The 15,599-nt window shown below is 36.0% G+C and overlaps 1 protein-coding gene across 14 annotated transcripts in view; it reads left to right on the top strand.

Moving 5' to 3' along the window:
* The window catches only part of RAPGEF2 (Rap guanine nucleotide exchange factor 2), a 192,080-nt gene that overhangs the window by 132,033 nt on the left and 44,448 nt on the right, over positions 1 to 15,599 (top strand). For 12 of the 14 annotated variants that reach the window (XM_087736388.1, XM_087736378.1, XM_087736380.1 and 9 more), the window contains one exon: positions 12,233 to 12,364. The exons of the other annotated variants lie outside the window; for them this stretch is intronic. In XM_087736388.1, the coding sequence (XP_087592514.1) occupies positions 12,233 to 12,364 (132 nt within the window). The remainder of the gene's footprint in view (positions 1 to 12,232; positions 12,365 to 15,599) is intronic. 14 annotated transcript variants of the gene reach the window in all.

The raw sequence follows: 15,599 nt of genomic DNA, 5'->3' as shown, positions 1-15,599 counted from the left end.
TCTAAAGCTCCTTGCTCTAAAGCAGCCTTGGTTTTAGCAGGCGCCATGTAGGGCCTTCTTGTTTTGCTTCGTCATTTAAGGAAGCTGGGAAACCATTACCTTGTGAATATGTTGTTGTGGACGTTTGGAAAAGATAGGTCATTAAAAAAAAAGGGCTAATTGAACTAGGCATTTGATATTACCGTTTTGTCTAAGTGACACTTAGACTACAAAGAAAAGCTTTTCAGGTTGTTTCAAAATTCAATGGAAATGTTGTTAATGTAAAAGATGGTTCTGTGTTAATTTGCATGAAAAATTTTGAATGTCTCTGCATGGTTGGTGCTGCACGGTGCTCCAGAATTTAGGGAAGATCTTTGCACTTATCTGAAAACTCTTTGAAGAAAAGAAGAAAAATGGTCCTTTACTTTTTTCCCCTTCCTATGGTCACAGTGAGCACACACAAGTAGGTCTTTTGCCCAAATTAGTAAATATTCATAGTAGTTCAAAGAAGTAAGAATCTTGTTCTGCGTGACAGAATAGAAACTCTGGGGGTATGGGGAATGCATGATACCATGTATAGTTTTAAGAGCTTGTGTCAGTGTGAAAAACATTAATTAATTTTCTTTGGCTACCATATGTTGGAAAGTGTAAATAAAATAATGTAGCAAGCAAAGCTGGGGATGTGTTGTGGTTTAACCCCAGTCGGCGACTAAGCATCACACAGCTGCTTGCTCAGCCCCCCACCCCTCCCCAGTGGGATGGGGGGGGAGAACTGGGAAAAAAAAAAAAAAAGTAAAACCTGTGGGCTGAGATACAGTTTAATAGGACAGCAGAGGAAGGAAAAAAATAATAATGATAAAAGAATATACAAAACAAGTGATGCACAATGCAGTTGCTCACCACCCACTGACGGATGCCCAGCCTGTCCCCAAGCAGTGATCGCTGCCCCCAGCCAACTCCCCCCAGCTTATATACTGAGCATGACGCCATACGGTATGGCATAGCCCTTTGGCCAGTCTGGGTCAGCTGTCCCGGCTGTGCCCCCTCCCAGCTTCTCACTGGCAGGGCATGGGAAGTTGAAAAGTTCTTGAATGGTGTAAGCACTACTTAGCAACAACTAACACGTCAGTGTGTTATCAACATTATTCTCATCCTAAATCCAAAACACAGCACTATACCAGCTAGTAGGAAGAAAATTAACTCTATCCCAGCTGAAACCAGGACAGTATGTTATAGCAACATTCACTGCTGTTATATCGCTATGGCATGAGTATAGTTGCAGTTTCAAAGCTCATAAAATAATAATAAAGCTGCTTAACTAGTAGGCATGTTAGGATAGCATTAAAAAATCATAGATAAGGTAAAATCATACTATTTTAAGATTTTTGCAACATTAGTTATGTATAAAGGGAAATGCTTGTCATTTAAAAATATTTTGAGTAAGTTGTCTCGTTGCTGTGCTATTTTTGTTATCCAGAAAAACAGCAAGACATTACATATATTACTTTATAATGCAAATATGAAACCTTCTTGCTCTCTGTACATGAGTCTCAGAAGTATTACCTATAACTTTTCTTTAAAAACGTACCTTATTTTAAAAATATCATCCCCATTATTAAGCAAAATTATTTGCCTTTTCTTTTACCAGCCATTTTTAAAAATTTTGTATCATTATTTTGAAATGCTCACTATTATGCAATTAATCTCAAAACTTTGATTATGGTAATACACATTTTTGCCTTATATCAAAGAATGCTACAATCAGAATATTCTTAAAAACAAAATTGAGCAAGTGCTTTGATAGCCTCTTGCATGTCGAATATGCATCCTGCAATATTGCATTTCTTCAGTTTTTTTGCTTGAGATGAAGAAAAAGTGTGCATCTTTCCTTGTCAGACAAGGAAAATAGAGGCAACTTCCATTGTAGAGCAGGCACATGGAAAGCAAGTAGTTGTAGTGCATGATTTCTTATTTGCAGCCAGTCGTTAGCAGAAGAAATGATGCATGTTCCTCTTCTATTGCTTAAGCTACTGAAAAGCAAAGTCATTGCATTAGGAAAAAAACCCAACAACCCACTTTTCTCATCAACTATTCCTTGATACTATGAAGCAAAGATAATCCTTTAGGTAAAATGCCAAGGGTGGCATTGACATGGCTGCAGCCATCAAACATTAAAAAAAAAAAATTGTTTAACTGCTTGTGAATTGTCATGTCTCTATTTAAATTTCCTCCAAATTTCTTTCAAATTTCTTTCAATTAATTTGGTATTTATAGAGGTAAGACTTAGTGTACAAATGGAAATCTCCAGTTTTTGGATCTATGCACAACAACTCCCTATGTATCTATATCTTTTAAAAATATTTTACTTGGACGTGTACAGAATACTTAAGTCGTTATTAAGAAACTACCAGTAAGAAAATCTAAAATGTTAGTGTTAATCATGCTGATTTTTGTAATTTTTCCTCCTTTGGTTAGTCTGCTTCTGAATGATAAGTATGTAAAAAAAACCCAAACAAACAAACAAAAAAACCCAAAACCCAAACAAAAAAAACCACAAAACCAAAAAAACCCCAGGCTGGCTTCAGATTTTTCTCCTTGGAGGAGTGACATGAATCTGGAAGGGATTTTCTGGGTCACTGCCATTACACACTGTTGCACAGCACGTTCATAACTTTGTCTAGCTTCGGTTTGAAAGCCTTCTCTACCACAGCTCCTGTTGAGCCTGGTTTTGAGAATCTCTGTGGTTCATTAGATAGCAGCCTTCTTTCAACCTCCTGCTCATTAGGCTTTGCACCTGCATTGCCTTTTACTGGAAATATTCCTTTTTCCTCCTTCCTATTTCTAGGTAGTGATCATACCCTCTCTCAACTTGGGCTGAATAAGCCATGCTCCTCTTGCACTTTCTCAAATACTAGTTTTTCTTCTTCTGATAATCCTGGTAGTTCTACTCTGAATCTATGTAGGTGTGTGGCTTTAAGTTCATCTTTATTGAAAACATATAGCTGGGAATGTGTGCTACGTTTCCAAATCAGGTCTCTGCTGGGGCCATGGAGAAGAGCCCAGAACTTCTGTATTTCTGGATTATGCATGCTGTGATCTCATTAGGTTCTCCTTCTGCTGCATCACCTTAACAGTTCAGTCACCTTCTGATTAGCAAATATGCTGAAACTCTTTTCACAGTCATTTCTGACTGATAAGTTCCTAGATTCTTGTTTTTTTTGTCTCCAAGTACATGATCTCACATCTTCTCATACTGCATTTTATTTCTCTTACTCCAGGTAGGAGTCATCCTACTCTCCCAGAAGAGCGTCCTGCTCATCCCTCGTACCAAGCGTGTTTCTTTGCACTGTGTGACCAGCAGGTTTTACCAGCACATTTCTGTTTTCCCCCACTTGGAAAGAGGGGAATTCTAAGATCTTTTCTATATCTATCATTTTTCATATCCCGTCTTTAAAAAAAAAAAAAATTACTTGGGAAGCCCTTACTTTAATTTTTCTTTATTCTAGAATCAATTCACTTTGATTTCTTCTACTATTGTAAGTTAGTTCAGTGCAGCAGAATTCAGTGCTGTAGTTCAGTAGTAAACTGCAGTAGTTCAGATTAGACAGCTGCAGTTCAAAACTGAACTCATGAGTGTTTTGAAAAACTTACTCAAGCTTAGTTAGATTCGCTAAAGTGCTGTAATCATGACATGAGATATTCCATGATCAGGTATAAAACAAAAAAAGCAACACATGCTGTAAGAACGCCCTACTGATGGAGGCTTCAACACTTAAGATGTATACATGTCATAGGTCTTTGCTTTAAGCATTTAAAATGTGCCCAGGATAGCTGTTTTCACTTTTGGGCTAGAGTCTTAACTTGCCTGTAGTGGTTTTCAATCCTGAATGGTGTTTTAAAGCTGAAAATAAAATCTGGCTGCAGGTGCCATCAGTTCTACCCCTGCTGATGTAATTGCTCTTTAGCATCCTCCATTTCCACTTGTTAGACTGCCATATAAGAAACCCCAAATAAGTCCATATATGAGGTATACATGAGCATCCCCTCATTTAAAATATTCTGCAGGATTTAAAACGTCTTGCTTGAAAATGTTTGAATTAGCATTTCCTGTAAACATATGTGCCCACATAGTGTTCTTGAATTTTTTTTTTGCTTTTACATCCTTAGGCATAAATCTTTTGTCTGATTTCCTGTGGAAGCAAAGTTTGTGACCAGGTTCTCTGTTCCTTACTCTCCTACAGTTACTTGCAACAGGCCAAAGAGTTCAAAATTTAACCTTATAGGTCCCCAAAAATCCTGAAAGTAGGCCGTTTAGCTTCCAGGCCAGTAGTAGTTCTCAGCATATTAAGCACCCAAACAGCCACAAGAGGAAGTATCTAGAAATATCTAACTGTGGGAAAAACATTAAGTGGAGCATGCATTATGTTAGTATGAAAATCAGTTATTCCCAAGAGAGACATCTCTGCAAAGTCAAGCTTTATTAACTTTTTGCCCTCCACATCTATTGCTATTAAATAATGGGGATCTTTTACTGAAGTTCAGTGGTTGAGCTCAGTTTTCTACGCTCCTACCCTAGAGATATTTCAGAAGTCAATTGAAATGCCTCGGAATGGTCCTTCCTTCAGCCTAAACTGCAATCATCATTTGAGTGCCTGTCCCTAGTTGTCAGTTTTTATTATGTAGATCTCCACAATATGAATTCCCTTCCCAATTTTGTTCAGTGTTTTTGGGAAGCTGTTAGTTTGTGTGTGGGCATGGGCTGTGCAGGCTCTGTTAGGGCTCTAAATGCGAGTGCTTGGTGAGACAGTGGGCTGCTACCAAGAGTTGTATGGTATGTCCTTGTAAACGTGCAGGCATAATATACTGGAATAGAGATTCTGCTTTTCACAGTAGTTCAAAGTGACTAAGAATGGGATGTGATCTAAATTGTAGACACTTTATGAAACAAAACAAACCAATCAATATAAAATACCAGGTGCTTAATGAAAAAAGAGGAGGAAGACCTGAAAATCCTACGTACTCCCTTCTGCAAGGTTTCATTTCCACTGCACTTTTTTGAAAAATTTTAGCAGACCATGTTTCTTCATGTGGTTGAGGTCGTCAGAGAGTTGTCAGTACTTAAACGTATGCCTACAGTCAAAAGAGTTGTGGAATGGTCATTTTAGTTGGATCCCTGGAGCAGAACTGCTCTGACTTTAAAACCACCACAGATTCCATATTTTAAAAGTACTAAATTATCCTTTGTTGCCCAATGAAGAAGTTATGCTTTTACCAGGTATTTTCTGACTGAGACAGACTTCTGAGTATGGTTCTAAATAAAAATATTCTGATCTTGCAGATTTATTGCTGTTTATTGTAAATACATAATAATGGTTTGCGGTCAGAATTTCAAAAACCTGAGAAGAGCTTTGGAAAATTGTTTAACATGATTGAGTTTAGTATGGTTTAGTTCAAATCCATTCTGCATTTTTTTCTTTTGTATGCTTGGATCACAGCCACTGTAAATACATGCATGATACAATTTTTCTTTTTTTTTTTTTTTTTTAAAACATCATTTGAGCTGTTGCCAGTAAATTGACATTCGTGTTTGTGGAAGGAATATTGTTTATGCCAGATTTTCTGAAGAAGGCGCTTTTGAATATGAAGTGTTGCATTGAATCTGTGACACAAATGCTGTCAAAAGAAAAAGCAAATACTAACAGATCTGGCCCTACAACAGATACATTAAATAAGAATGGGTGTATGTCAGTGATGCATTTCATACTTTTCCTTTGAAAAGAGTTGTCCCTGAGAGCTTTTCTCCATTCCCCAGATACCCATTTACATTTCACCACCTCTGTCCCTCTGCAGAAGTCAATAATCCTTCAAGCAAAGGATAAATATGTTCAATGTATTAATTGCCCATAGGATTAGCTGCTGAGAGCTACGAGATGTACAGTAAGTGGCAGTCATTGTGTTTTGCAAGGGAAACAAAATGAAGTTCCCGTGTACTTGCTCTGTCCTGCTCTCTCGCCGAGACCCGCAGGTCACGCTGCATTAGCTTAAACCACTGAATAGTTTTATGGGGGGCTACCTATAGCAAAGTATCAGTGCAGGAAAATATGAAGAGCTTGCCAGAAAAGATCCTTATAATGCTTATTTTTTTATTAGAGGCATTCTGCTCTGGGCTTTGTATGTAAGTAACTGCTTAACAGCAATAGTGCCCACATGCAGTATTTTCAGAACATGGGTTGTGTCTTCTGTTGTACTTGAGATGAAGAACATTTTTTAAGAGTAGATCTTCCTGAAGTTTGAGACACAGTTTCACATAAAGATGTCTGAGGAAAATTTCGAGATTCAAAATACATGAGATACTACTGTATAAAGTGAATGATGATACAGAAAAGACATAATTCAAGTCAGAAGGTTTTTATTTAACTCTTGCTGAAATTTTCAGAGAAAATACATAGAAACTTCTTAATATTTTTCCATCCCACCCCTAAGTACAAGGAAATCCTGCTTCCATGGGAATTGCATCCTAATTTGACCTGTATATAGTTTAAACTTTTATTTTAAATGTAACTCTGCACTGGACATGTCAGCCTGCATCATGTCTGTAGACAGAATCGATAGAAATTACTTTATTATTCTGTAATTACTTACATTGACCGCTGTGTTTTAAATCACTGAACCATATAAATGTTTTCCTTGATGTCTCTGTTGGTTAGTGAAATAATTATGTTGAAATAGCATGTAGATGAATGCCCACCATTATTAGAAGTATTTCTTCAGTCATTAAATATCATAAATCTGGGTATATCCTTAAAACCCATAAAACAGACTTACAAACATTTAATATAAAAATGAACCTTTACATAAAATAGTGAAATAAAATGCTATTGAATTGATAGGATACTGAAGTATACTGGGTTGGTGATCTACACTCTTGTAGTGCAATAAACCGTTTTAAAATTTCTGTCTTGGTGGGGAAAAAAATGGGAAAGACTAAGGCATAGTATTTATTTTATTAGGCTGCTGTTCTTCCTTTAAGAAAAGATACAGAATACCAAAATAACTTCATGATTTACTTATTTAGATTTGTGGGATTAAGTGCATCATCTATAAAAGAACTTTTTTTTTTATTATGGTGGCTTTTATTATATTATTTTATTAGTAAAGAGGTACTACAGAATAAGCGCTCAGATGCACGTGTTTAGAGGCTGAAGAATTGGTGTTTGCTTGTGTTTCTTTAATTTCAGAAAGTGGAAATAGAGGCTATAAAGGTGATATTTTGTGCTGTCTTATGTCTACCGTACTTGCTTGGCCTGTCTCAGTGGCGCTTAATTACCTGTAGAATTGCATAACAGAATGTTACGCCTTTGCTCTCTTAAATTCCATCTTTCTGCAGATGTAGTTCAGTCACTTTGCAGGCTTTATAAATCTTTCATAAAGTGCTGACTGGCCTTCAGTAGAAGACCTTGTTTATAAAATACTTACTGATGTGTTTCCTCTGAAATGAGTGGTATATTGGAGCTCTCCAGTGAGAATTCCTCTTGTGTTTTAAAATTATATTCTTGTGTGTGTCTTTCCCATTGTTGCATTTATACTTCTTTTCACATACAACTGCATTTAAAAAACAAAACAAACAAACAAAACAAAACAAAAAAACCCTCACAACAAAAAACTACAGAGGAATACTATTTAAATGACGAAAAGTTTTTGGTATCATTTCACTCATGTTTTGCTGTTTTCATACCTTTTTTATGCTATATCTGAAGATTTTAATTTCTTGTCCACTAAATATTCTGAAAATATATTCTTTTTTTAGAATACTGTGCTAGTAGGATGAGCCCAGTGATTTCTCAAGTAGAAGTTGCAATAGAAGCTGGCTTTTGTTATACAGAAAGGCACGCTGTAGGGTAGGAGAAAATCATGATGTTCTTAAAATAGGAGGAACATATTCAGAGCAAAGTAATTGTTAGCTTTGCATGCATAAAGTGGTGACTCACTTTGAGGGTGGAAGTAATAAAAGGCTGCTTTTAAGATAGGAAGATGTGATAGGGTTTAAAGTATTGTACAGTTCAAAATGGAGATACCTCTTTGTCCTTAAGACGTAGAATTGTTTAAGTTTTCATTTGTTTTAGGGTTTTCAAGAAGTAAAAGCTTGTAGTTCCCAGATATATAGTTTTTCCTCTGGTTTCTGTACATGCGTGTAAACCGTTTAAATGTGTGTATGTATGCACACATGCTCACTTATTAAGAGCTACATGTATATTTATAAAATACTGTTTTGACCGCTGCCAAATTAAGATTAAGGCTTTGCTGTGAACTATTTTATCAGTTCATGTTTTGTATTAAAACCTTTTGTCCCCCTGTTATACTTTTACATCTATACATGTGCAGCCTCAATATTTCTCACTTATGAAGTTTGTCCTGAAAATAGGTTATCAGAACAGTTATCTGACGCTTTTAGTGACTATTATTTAATATAGTGTGCGTATAGTGTATTTTGAAACTATATTTACTTAATCATGCATTAATTTTTCTAAATTACCCTGCCATGTTTTTACTCTGTCTGCTAATTCCTTCTGATGCTGTGACTCCAAGTGTTCAGTAATAAAGTTAAGAAATACTGTAGTTGCTGGCTTCAGCAAAGCTGTAGTTTAGTGCTGTTGCAGAAAAATAAGTGCTTGTTACGTAAAATACACAAGTTGCTTTTGATCCTTATTACTTTGAATGACTCCTTAAAACTAGCCATCATTTAATGAAAATGGAAAACACACTAAAAATGACTCTCAGTTCTGATGCCATTTGTGTTGTCTTCAGTCTGTGATAGGTGATGTTCCTCAGGCAAATGGCATGCCCTTAGAGTTTCTCATATTGCTGCATGATCTGGAAGATAAAGTGTGTGCTAGCTCTAGCCTGTATGCGCTTTAAAACATTCCAAGAAAACCTGTATTTTTACCATGATACTAAATACTAAAGTCGGTACTAAACTGTTGAATAGAATGATAGCTGAATACAAGCACAGACTACTTAAAAATTTAATAATAGTGATATGCAGTAGCACAGCAAATATAGCTGTTGTAGTGAAGTTAACTGTCATGTTTCCCAAAAGCAGAGATTGATATTCCTAGCCATTTTTTCACTGGTTTTAATAGCATGGTTTCATGATGCTGTTTTCTAATCATGTTCCGCTGCAAGTAAGAACTTAGATGTAAATACCCTGGTGTCGGTCAGACAACTTTGTGCTGGTTGCTGGCACTACTGAGGTGGTTGGACATTGCATTTTATTCTTGCTCTGCTTACTGAAAACCATTTAGTAAACATTGGGCTCCAGGAGTGACAAGCGTAGCCTCTTCCATAGAAGACTTAAGCACATGTGGTTTTTCATTGTCATCAGTGCTTTACTTTTTTCCCCATTCTGTACAACTCTGTACATTAAATATTTTAAATAGCAGTATGTGACTAAGATAGAAATGCATGTGTTTCTCACAAACACTTTTCATTAAGCTCGCAATTTAAATGTTTCAGCTTATTTAATTTTTGTATTTTTTTTTCCCCTCGCACAACTTCTCACCTTAACTTATTTGGGGGTAGGGCAGTCAAAGTGGATGCTGCTTTCAGGCATGTAGCACAGAGATGTAGTATTCTGCAGAGATGTGAGCATGTGCTTTCTGCTTGTGAATAGTCCTATTTGATTAGGATCAAAGTGACTAGTTAGGTTGCCTTAAGTAAAATGCCCGCTTCTGATCTTCTGCTGTCACCACTTGGCAAGTCCAGCTCACGCAGCATGGCTTTGACTTGAGGAGTTATTCTGAAACCAGTAATCACCAAACATTCAGCTGACTGTCTACAGTAAAAAAAAAAAATCAGAAGGCTTGCTTTTATTTGCAATGTGTTTCATCAGTTATTGTGGAATCCCCTGCCTCTTCCTATTGCCTGTGTAGTAACAAAACATAAATCCTTGCTGTTCATTTAAAGCACTAAGTGCAGTCATTAAATGTAGCTTGATTTCATTTTTTGACATACTAACTGGATTTGCTTTCATGTAAGGTTCTTAAGAATTGTTATTGCATTGATAAAAAATAAATGCAATTTTTAATGACATGGAGATATTTGAAGGGCACTATGAAAAATTGAATGTGTTTGGCGGGGCTCGAGAATGTGTTGATATGTACCTCCCTATGGAGGTAATATTTATTTGTGATTGAAGTAGTTATTACTTTATAAAATGTAAAGCTCTCAAAATATTGTATCTTTGAGTTATCATTAAATGTGCAAATCTTAGATGATTTGTGCCTGTATCTCAAAATAATATATAAGATTTCTACTTGGAAATAAACCTGGACTACTTTAATTCTAAGAGATCGTACTTGTAGCAATATTTATCAACACGCTGCAAAAGCTGTGGTGGTTCATTTACTATACATTCTACCTATGGAATGTATACTTATTTGTAGAATGGCTTGAATCATGATAAAAAAAATGAATATAATGGCCTGAACATCAGTAAATACTGTTCGGTTTTGTGCTAATTCAACCTTACAGCTTGAAAAGGGAAGTAGCAGAGACAACATACTATAACTAATGCCCTCCTTCATACTGTATTTTCTTCTTCTGGTATACCATCAACAGTGGTGAGCATAATTAGATTTTTCTGGAGGCAGCATCCCTGGCTGTAGGTATTAGAGTATTGCTTTTGTTAATTGCCCTTTCTTTGTTGATTGCTGTATGAAGATCAACTCTAGCTCTGGGCTTACTGAAGCTTTTTAGGATTATTAATGTCTAGTTCCTGGTTTTAGCCCTTCTTTTGAGATAAAATATTAAGAAAGAATTGTTTAAAATGTAGCCATTTTTGCTATCACTGATGCAGTCATGCTGTGATAAGGAAGAAATCCTTTTCAGGTGTATTAGAATAGGAAATGCCAGTCAGTCTAAATAAGACTAAGTTTTCCAGTTGTCTGTGCTTTCACCACAAATCCTAAAGCCAAGGTTCTTTCAGGGCATGTTCTATAAACAGACCTAAACCAGGCAAGCAGCAGTAAAATCATTCAGTACCTTTAACCATATAGAGCTAATAATTTTCTCAGTCACACTCTCTTGTGACTTGCAGATGACTTTTTTCATAACCTTTTATACTGATAGACCTATTATATCAATGCTGAGTGAGCTCTTATTTTCATTTCCATCCAGGGAGAATGGTAATAGCGCCAAGGTAGCATTCATAACTGACATGGATGGACACACTGTGTATGACATTCTTGGTACAAACACACCTCCTCAGAGAGTACCTTGTCTAAGCTGAAACAAAATAAAAAAATAAAAGAACCTTTGCTCATTAATTTATTGAAGCATTTATCGTGTACCAAAATTGATACATTAACATACTTTTATTAAATGGCAGTGGGATGCAAGCTTCTTAGGGAGAGGAGTAATTTGCCCCTGAAATAGCATTTAAATATTTCTTCAGGCAGCAAATAGTTTCCTTTATCAAAGTTCACTTTCTGCAGTCTGGCAACATTTACAGTTCTTAAAGATTTTCATGGGAGCTGTGTGCATAAAGCAATAGTAAAAATATATGTCACAAATCTCGGTGGATGATTGTTAAATGATCAAACCTACTGTCTCAATTTGTTCTTCAGCACCGCATGTGAGCAAACTCATTTCAGGATTGTAGCTCTTTGCAGTTGTGTCAGTCTTCCCACATTTCCTATTTGCCATCATATTATTTGGCTCAAAGTACACCAGATAGCTCAGTGGCTTGGATTTTACTTGTTTCTAATGTACTTTGTCAACTTCAGAAGCAAAAGAGTTAGCCAAATCCAGAGCAGTGCTTGGGTTTTTTTGGTGTTTGTTTTTTTTTTTTTTTAAAAGTATGTGACTTTATTCACTGTTAATCCCCATTCTACCAGAAACCATTGATATTGAAACTAGCACAATATTCGTATGCCCTTTAATTCTATCCAAACCCCATAGCACGATACAGAAGGGTTTTGGCGTAAGGGTTATTGCTTCGCTGGTGTTTGTCCTCAGAGATATGTTTTTTTAAAATCTCTTATGTTTGCAGCAATTTGGTGGTATTTTGCTGACCTCTGCATGACTTAAAAAAAACCTGCCAAACTCAAACTTTTATGCTGCATTCTCAAGCCCCAACGATTTTCTTAATACACTTGGTACTGGCAGAGAGTAAAGTGTGACATAAATGATTTGAATTCATTTTGCTGTGTATCTACCTCAAATTGTAATGCTGCTTTTTCTGCTCCACCTATAGCTTCCTGCAGATTTCACAAAGCTGCACCTTACTGACAGTCTCCACCCACAGGTGACCCACGTTTCATCTAGTCACTCAGGATGTAGCATCACTAGTGATTCAGGAAGCAGCAGCCTTTCTGATATCTACCAGGTAAGACTGGAATGGATGCTGACGGGAGGTGCCATTGCCAACAGTTTTGACATTAATAGCTGAACGCCTGTGCTATTGTGTATTGTCACTTTTTGTCTGAAGAAGCACTCAATAGATTCCAAAAAAACTCTTTTTTGTTACAATCGTAATAATTTCAGGGTTTTACCTACTGCATACTAGATCTGATGTTTCTGAAAACTCAGCAAGTAACCGGCAGCACAGCAACGTGCGGCGTGTTGCCTTAGTTTGTCAGGATCCGAGTCAGCAATGTAGAGGTGTAGTGTTTGGCAACGTTTCAGGATTGTACTTCATTCATTGTGTTTGTAACTTGTGATTTTGGGGGAGGAAATGTTCCTGAACTTCAGCGTGGACAGCCAGTGTGGCCTTTCCAGCAGAGGTCCCTGGTGGGACCTAGGAGGTAAAGGGGTTTTGTTCCTGACGCCAGCACTTCACCTCATCTTTGTCTGTCCGATTTGCCGTGTGTAAAACAACAGCTGTGACGTTTAGTGCCAGAAGACTAGACTTTGAGATCTGCTGACAAAAAGTGCCCGTGAGCTGGGCATTATGATTAAAAGCTGGATCAGAATTTCAAAACTATAGATTTAGGACCTTGTAATGTGAGGGATTTTTCTTCTTCTTGATGCTGTATTTTACAGTTCTTAGAGTTATTGGCTTCAAAATCTAGAACGTACTCAGTGGTAGGGAGAAAGAAATGTGCAGTGAGCAGCCTGTGCTGGCCTGACTTGAGGGGGATATTCCAGTTTCCCCACCCTGTTGAGACCTGGTGCCAGCATCTCGGTAGTGCTTTCTCTTCTGGCTATCCTGGGAAAGATGAGGAGGTTGAACTGGTGAGACATTTTAAGTTGTTGTATTTCTGGGGGCGTTTCTTGTCATAAATATCTATGCTCTTCATTTGGTGCAGCTTGAGTTTGGAGAGGTTCACTGTGAATATGATGCAGAGGGTCCCTAGAACACTTTGGGGTGTGAGTGCTTCCTCTAAATAAAAACTAGAAAAAAAATCTGAAATAAAAGGTCTAGATCCTTCATTTGATGTTTACAGTTCTTGCAGTGTCAAAGAGGAGGATTTGTCCTTCTGATAAGGAACTATAGCAATTTGTTATTCTGAAAAAAAAATATCAAATCTAATCAAAATATTGTTCTATCAAAACAATAGTAAAAAATTTAATGAGACCGGTTCTACGTGAAGTAGTGTTTACTAGAAGAGGAATAATGTTTGTCTGGGATGCTTTTAAAAATGCAAATGTAGCCATTTAAACAATGGGAAAAACATCATCTACACAAATACATACAAGTTCAGTTGTGAGCACAGATGGAGCATGTAATCTGCTTCAGGTGAATAACCTTTTTTGTGGGAGAAGACAGGCTACAAAAAGGTCCCAGTTCAATTTAGATCATAATTGCAATAATGGAAAGGTTTATTTTTGTGAAAAAATTCAAAGTAACTGAACACTTTAGGCATAGCATATGCCAGTCAAGTATGTTTTTCAGAATTTCTTCTGAGAGAGGATTACTTCGAGACAGGATTTAGGTTTATACTGTGAGGGTGAGGAAGATGTAAAATCAGCTTTGCTCTTCAAGTCTTCTATAGATTTTCATACCTTTCCTTCCAAAGATTTTACATTTTAACATAAAAATAACAAGTACCTCTAGAGAGACAGTTGTAGGTGGCATTTAGTTACAGTACAGTTAATCTCTAGATAACTTGAAGTAAATTCTTGCAGAGTTTCAGCAAAACTTTTATAGCTGTGAAAAGGAGCACTGAATTTCTGGGAAACTAAAAAAAAAAAAAATACAGAAGCTTCAGAGAAATACATCTTTCTGTAGTCACCAACCTGGTGTCTGACTCCCATAATAAGTTTTGTTTGCAATAATGAAATCAACGGGATGGTTGGCGTTTGAAGAGAGTTAATGGTTTTGTGAAGTATTTACATGGGGAACATTTACTTTTTTGATATTCCTTTCAATTTAATTAAAAAAAAAAAAAAAATTGAGGATACCTTGACATACTTAGTGATCTTAAAAAATATTATCTGGTTTCATAAATAAATCTACAGTTAATACCTCATTTAAAGATGTCTTGGCACTGATGTATTGAGAACTGTGTAATTGTACAATGTCACAGTAATTATTAAAATGACCTACATCTTTATCAATATGAAGAAATATGAGCATATATTGTGGAATGTAGCCCCATGTTTGTGTGTTAATACACATACTTGAAGAAATGTTTATTTAAAAAATGAATCGATAAATTCGGGTGTGGAAACTCAAGGTTCTTAAATTACTGAATTTAACTTTATGGTACCAAATATAGTTTGATTTAATAATTTTTCATATTGTGGTAAATCATTAATTTCTTACCTCAATTTTAGTTGTAAAGGAATGTCATGTAGCAATGTTAAGGTAGGTTAAAGTACTGCTAAAAAAAAGCCACAACAAAATAAAATGGATGTAATTTCAGTTCCCTAGAGTCAAGTCAAGGATTAAAAAAAACGAAATACTTTTTGAAGCTGAGATTGGATCAGTCATTCTCTCTCAATTATTTGCCTTTTAATTCTCTCCCAAGTGTTTATTCAAAAACAGTAAACCATAACCAAATCATCTACATGTTATTTTTTTTTACTTCAGTTTTAATAGGTCTTTGGCAAAGCTCAGTATTGTTGTTACTCTGATTCTTATGTTTTGTATATAATATCATTGCTCTGTTCAGTAGAATGGACTTCTGTTCATTATGCCTAAGTAGAAAGGAATGATTTAGAAAAACTGCCATCTTATCTTTCAATTGATAAATAAAATAAATGTTTTCTTTTTCAGTTATTCTATTAATTAGATCTTTACTGTTGAAATCTGAGTTAATGATATGTCATGTTTTGCATCCAAGTAAGTTTTAGTTCTGTGGCCTTAAGAGCAGCTGTTTGCAGTGAAAATACATTCATGGCCTTTTAAGATTTTTTTGAATAAATCATGAAGCTGAATCTTCAGATGCTTTCAGCATTGAGCTGAGAATATTTCCTTTTAAATATTAATGCTGTAACTAAATTTGTTTGTCAAATGTTGCACATGAAAGAACTTCTTTTAGGATACGAAGTACTTACCAAAATAAAATAAATAATCCTTTGTGTTCACCCCACCCAAGGCTCAAAAATCTTTCAGGTGCCAATCAGTAAGGTCCTTAAATGTTGTTACTGTTATTTTAGGAAATAAGTTCATGAAG

Source organism: Nipponia nippon, unplaced genomic scaffold, assembly GCF_047370975.1.
Source record: "Nipponia nippon isolate SJK-2023a ecotype South Korea unplaced genomic scaffold, ASM4737097v1 scaffold_6, whole genome shotgun sequence".
Classification (NCBI taxonomy): domain Eukaryota; kingdom Metazoa; phylum Chordata; class Aves; order Pelecaniformes; family Threskiornithidae; genus Nipponia; species Nipponia nippon.
The sequence above is the reverse complement of the archived record's forward strand: the minus strand, read 5'-3'. Positions and strand labels throughout refer to the sequence as shown.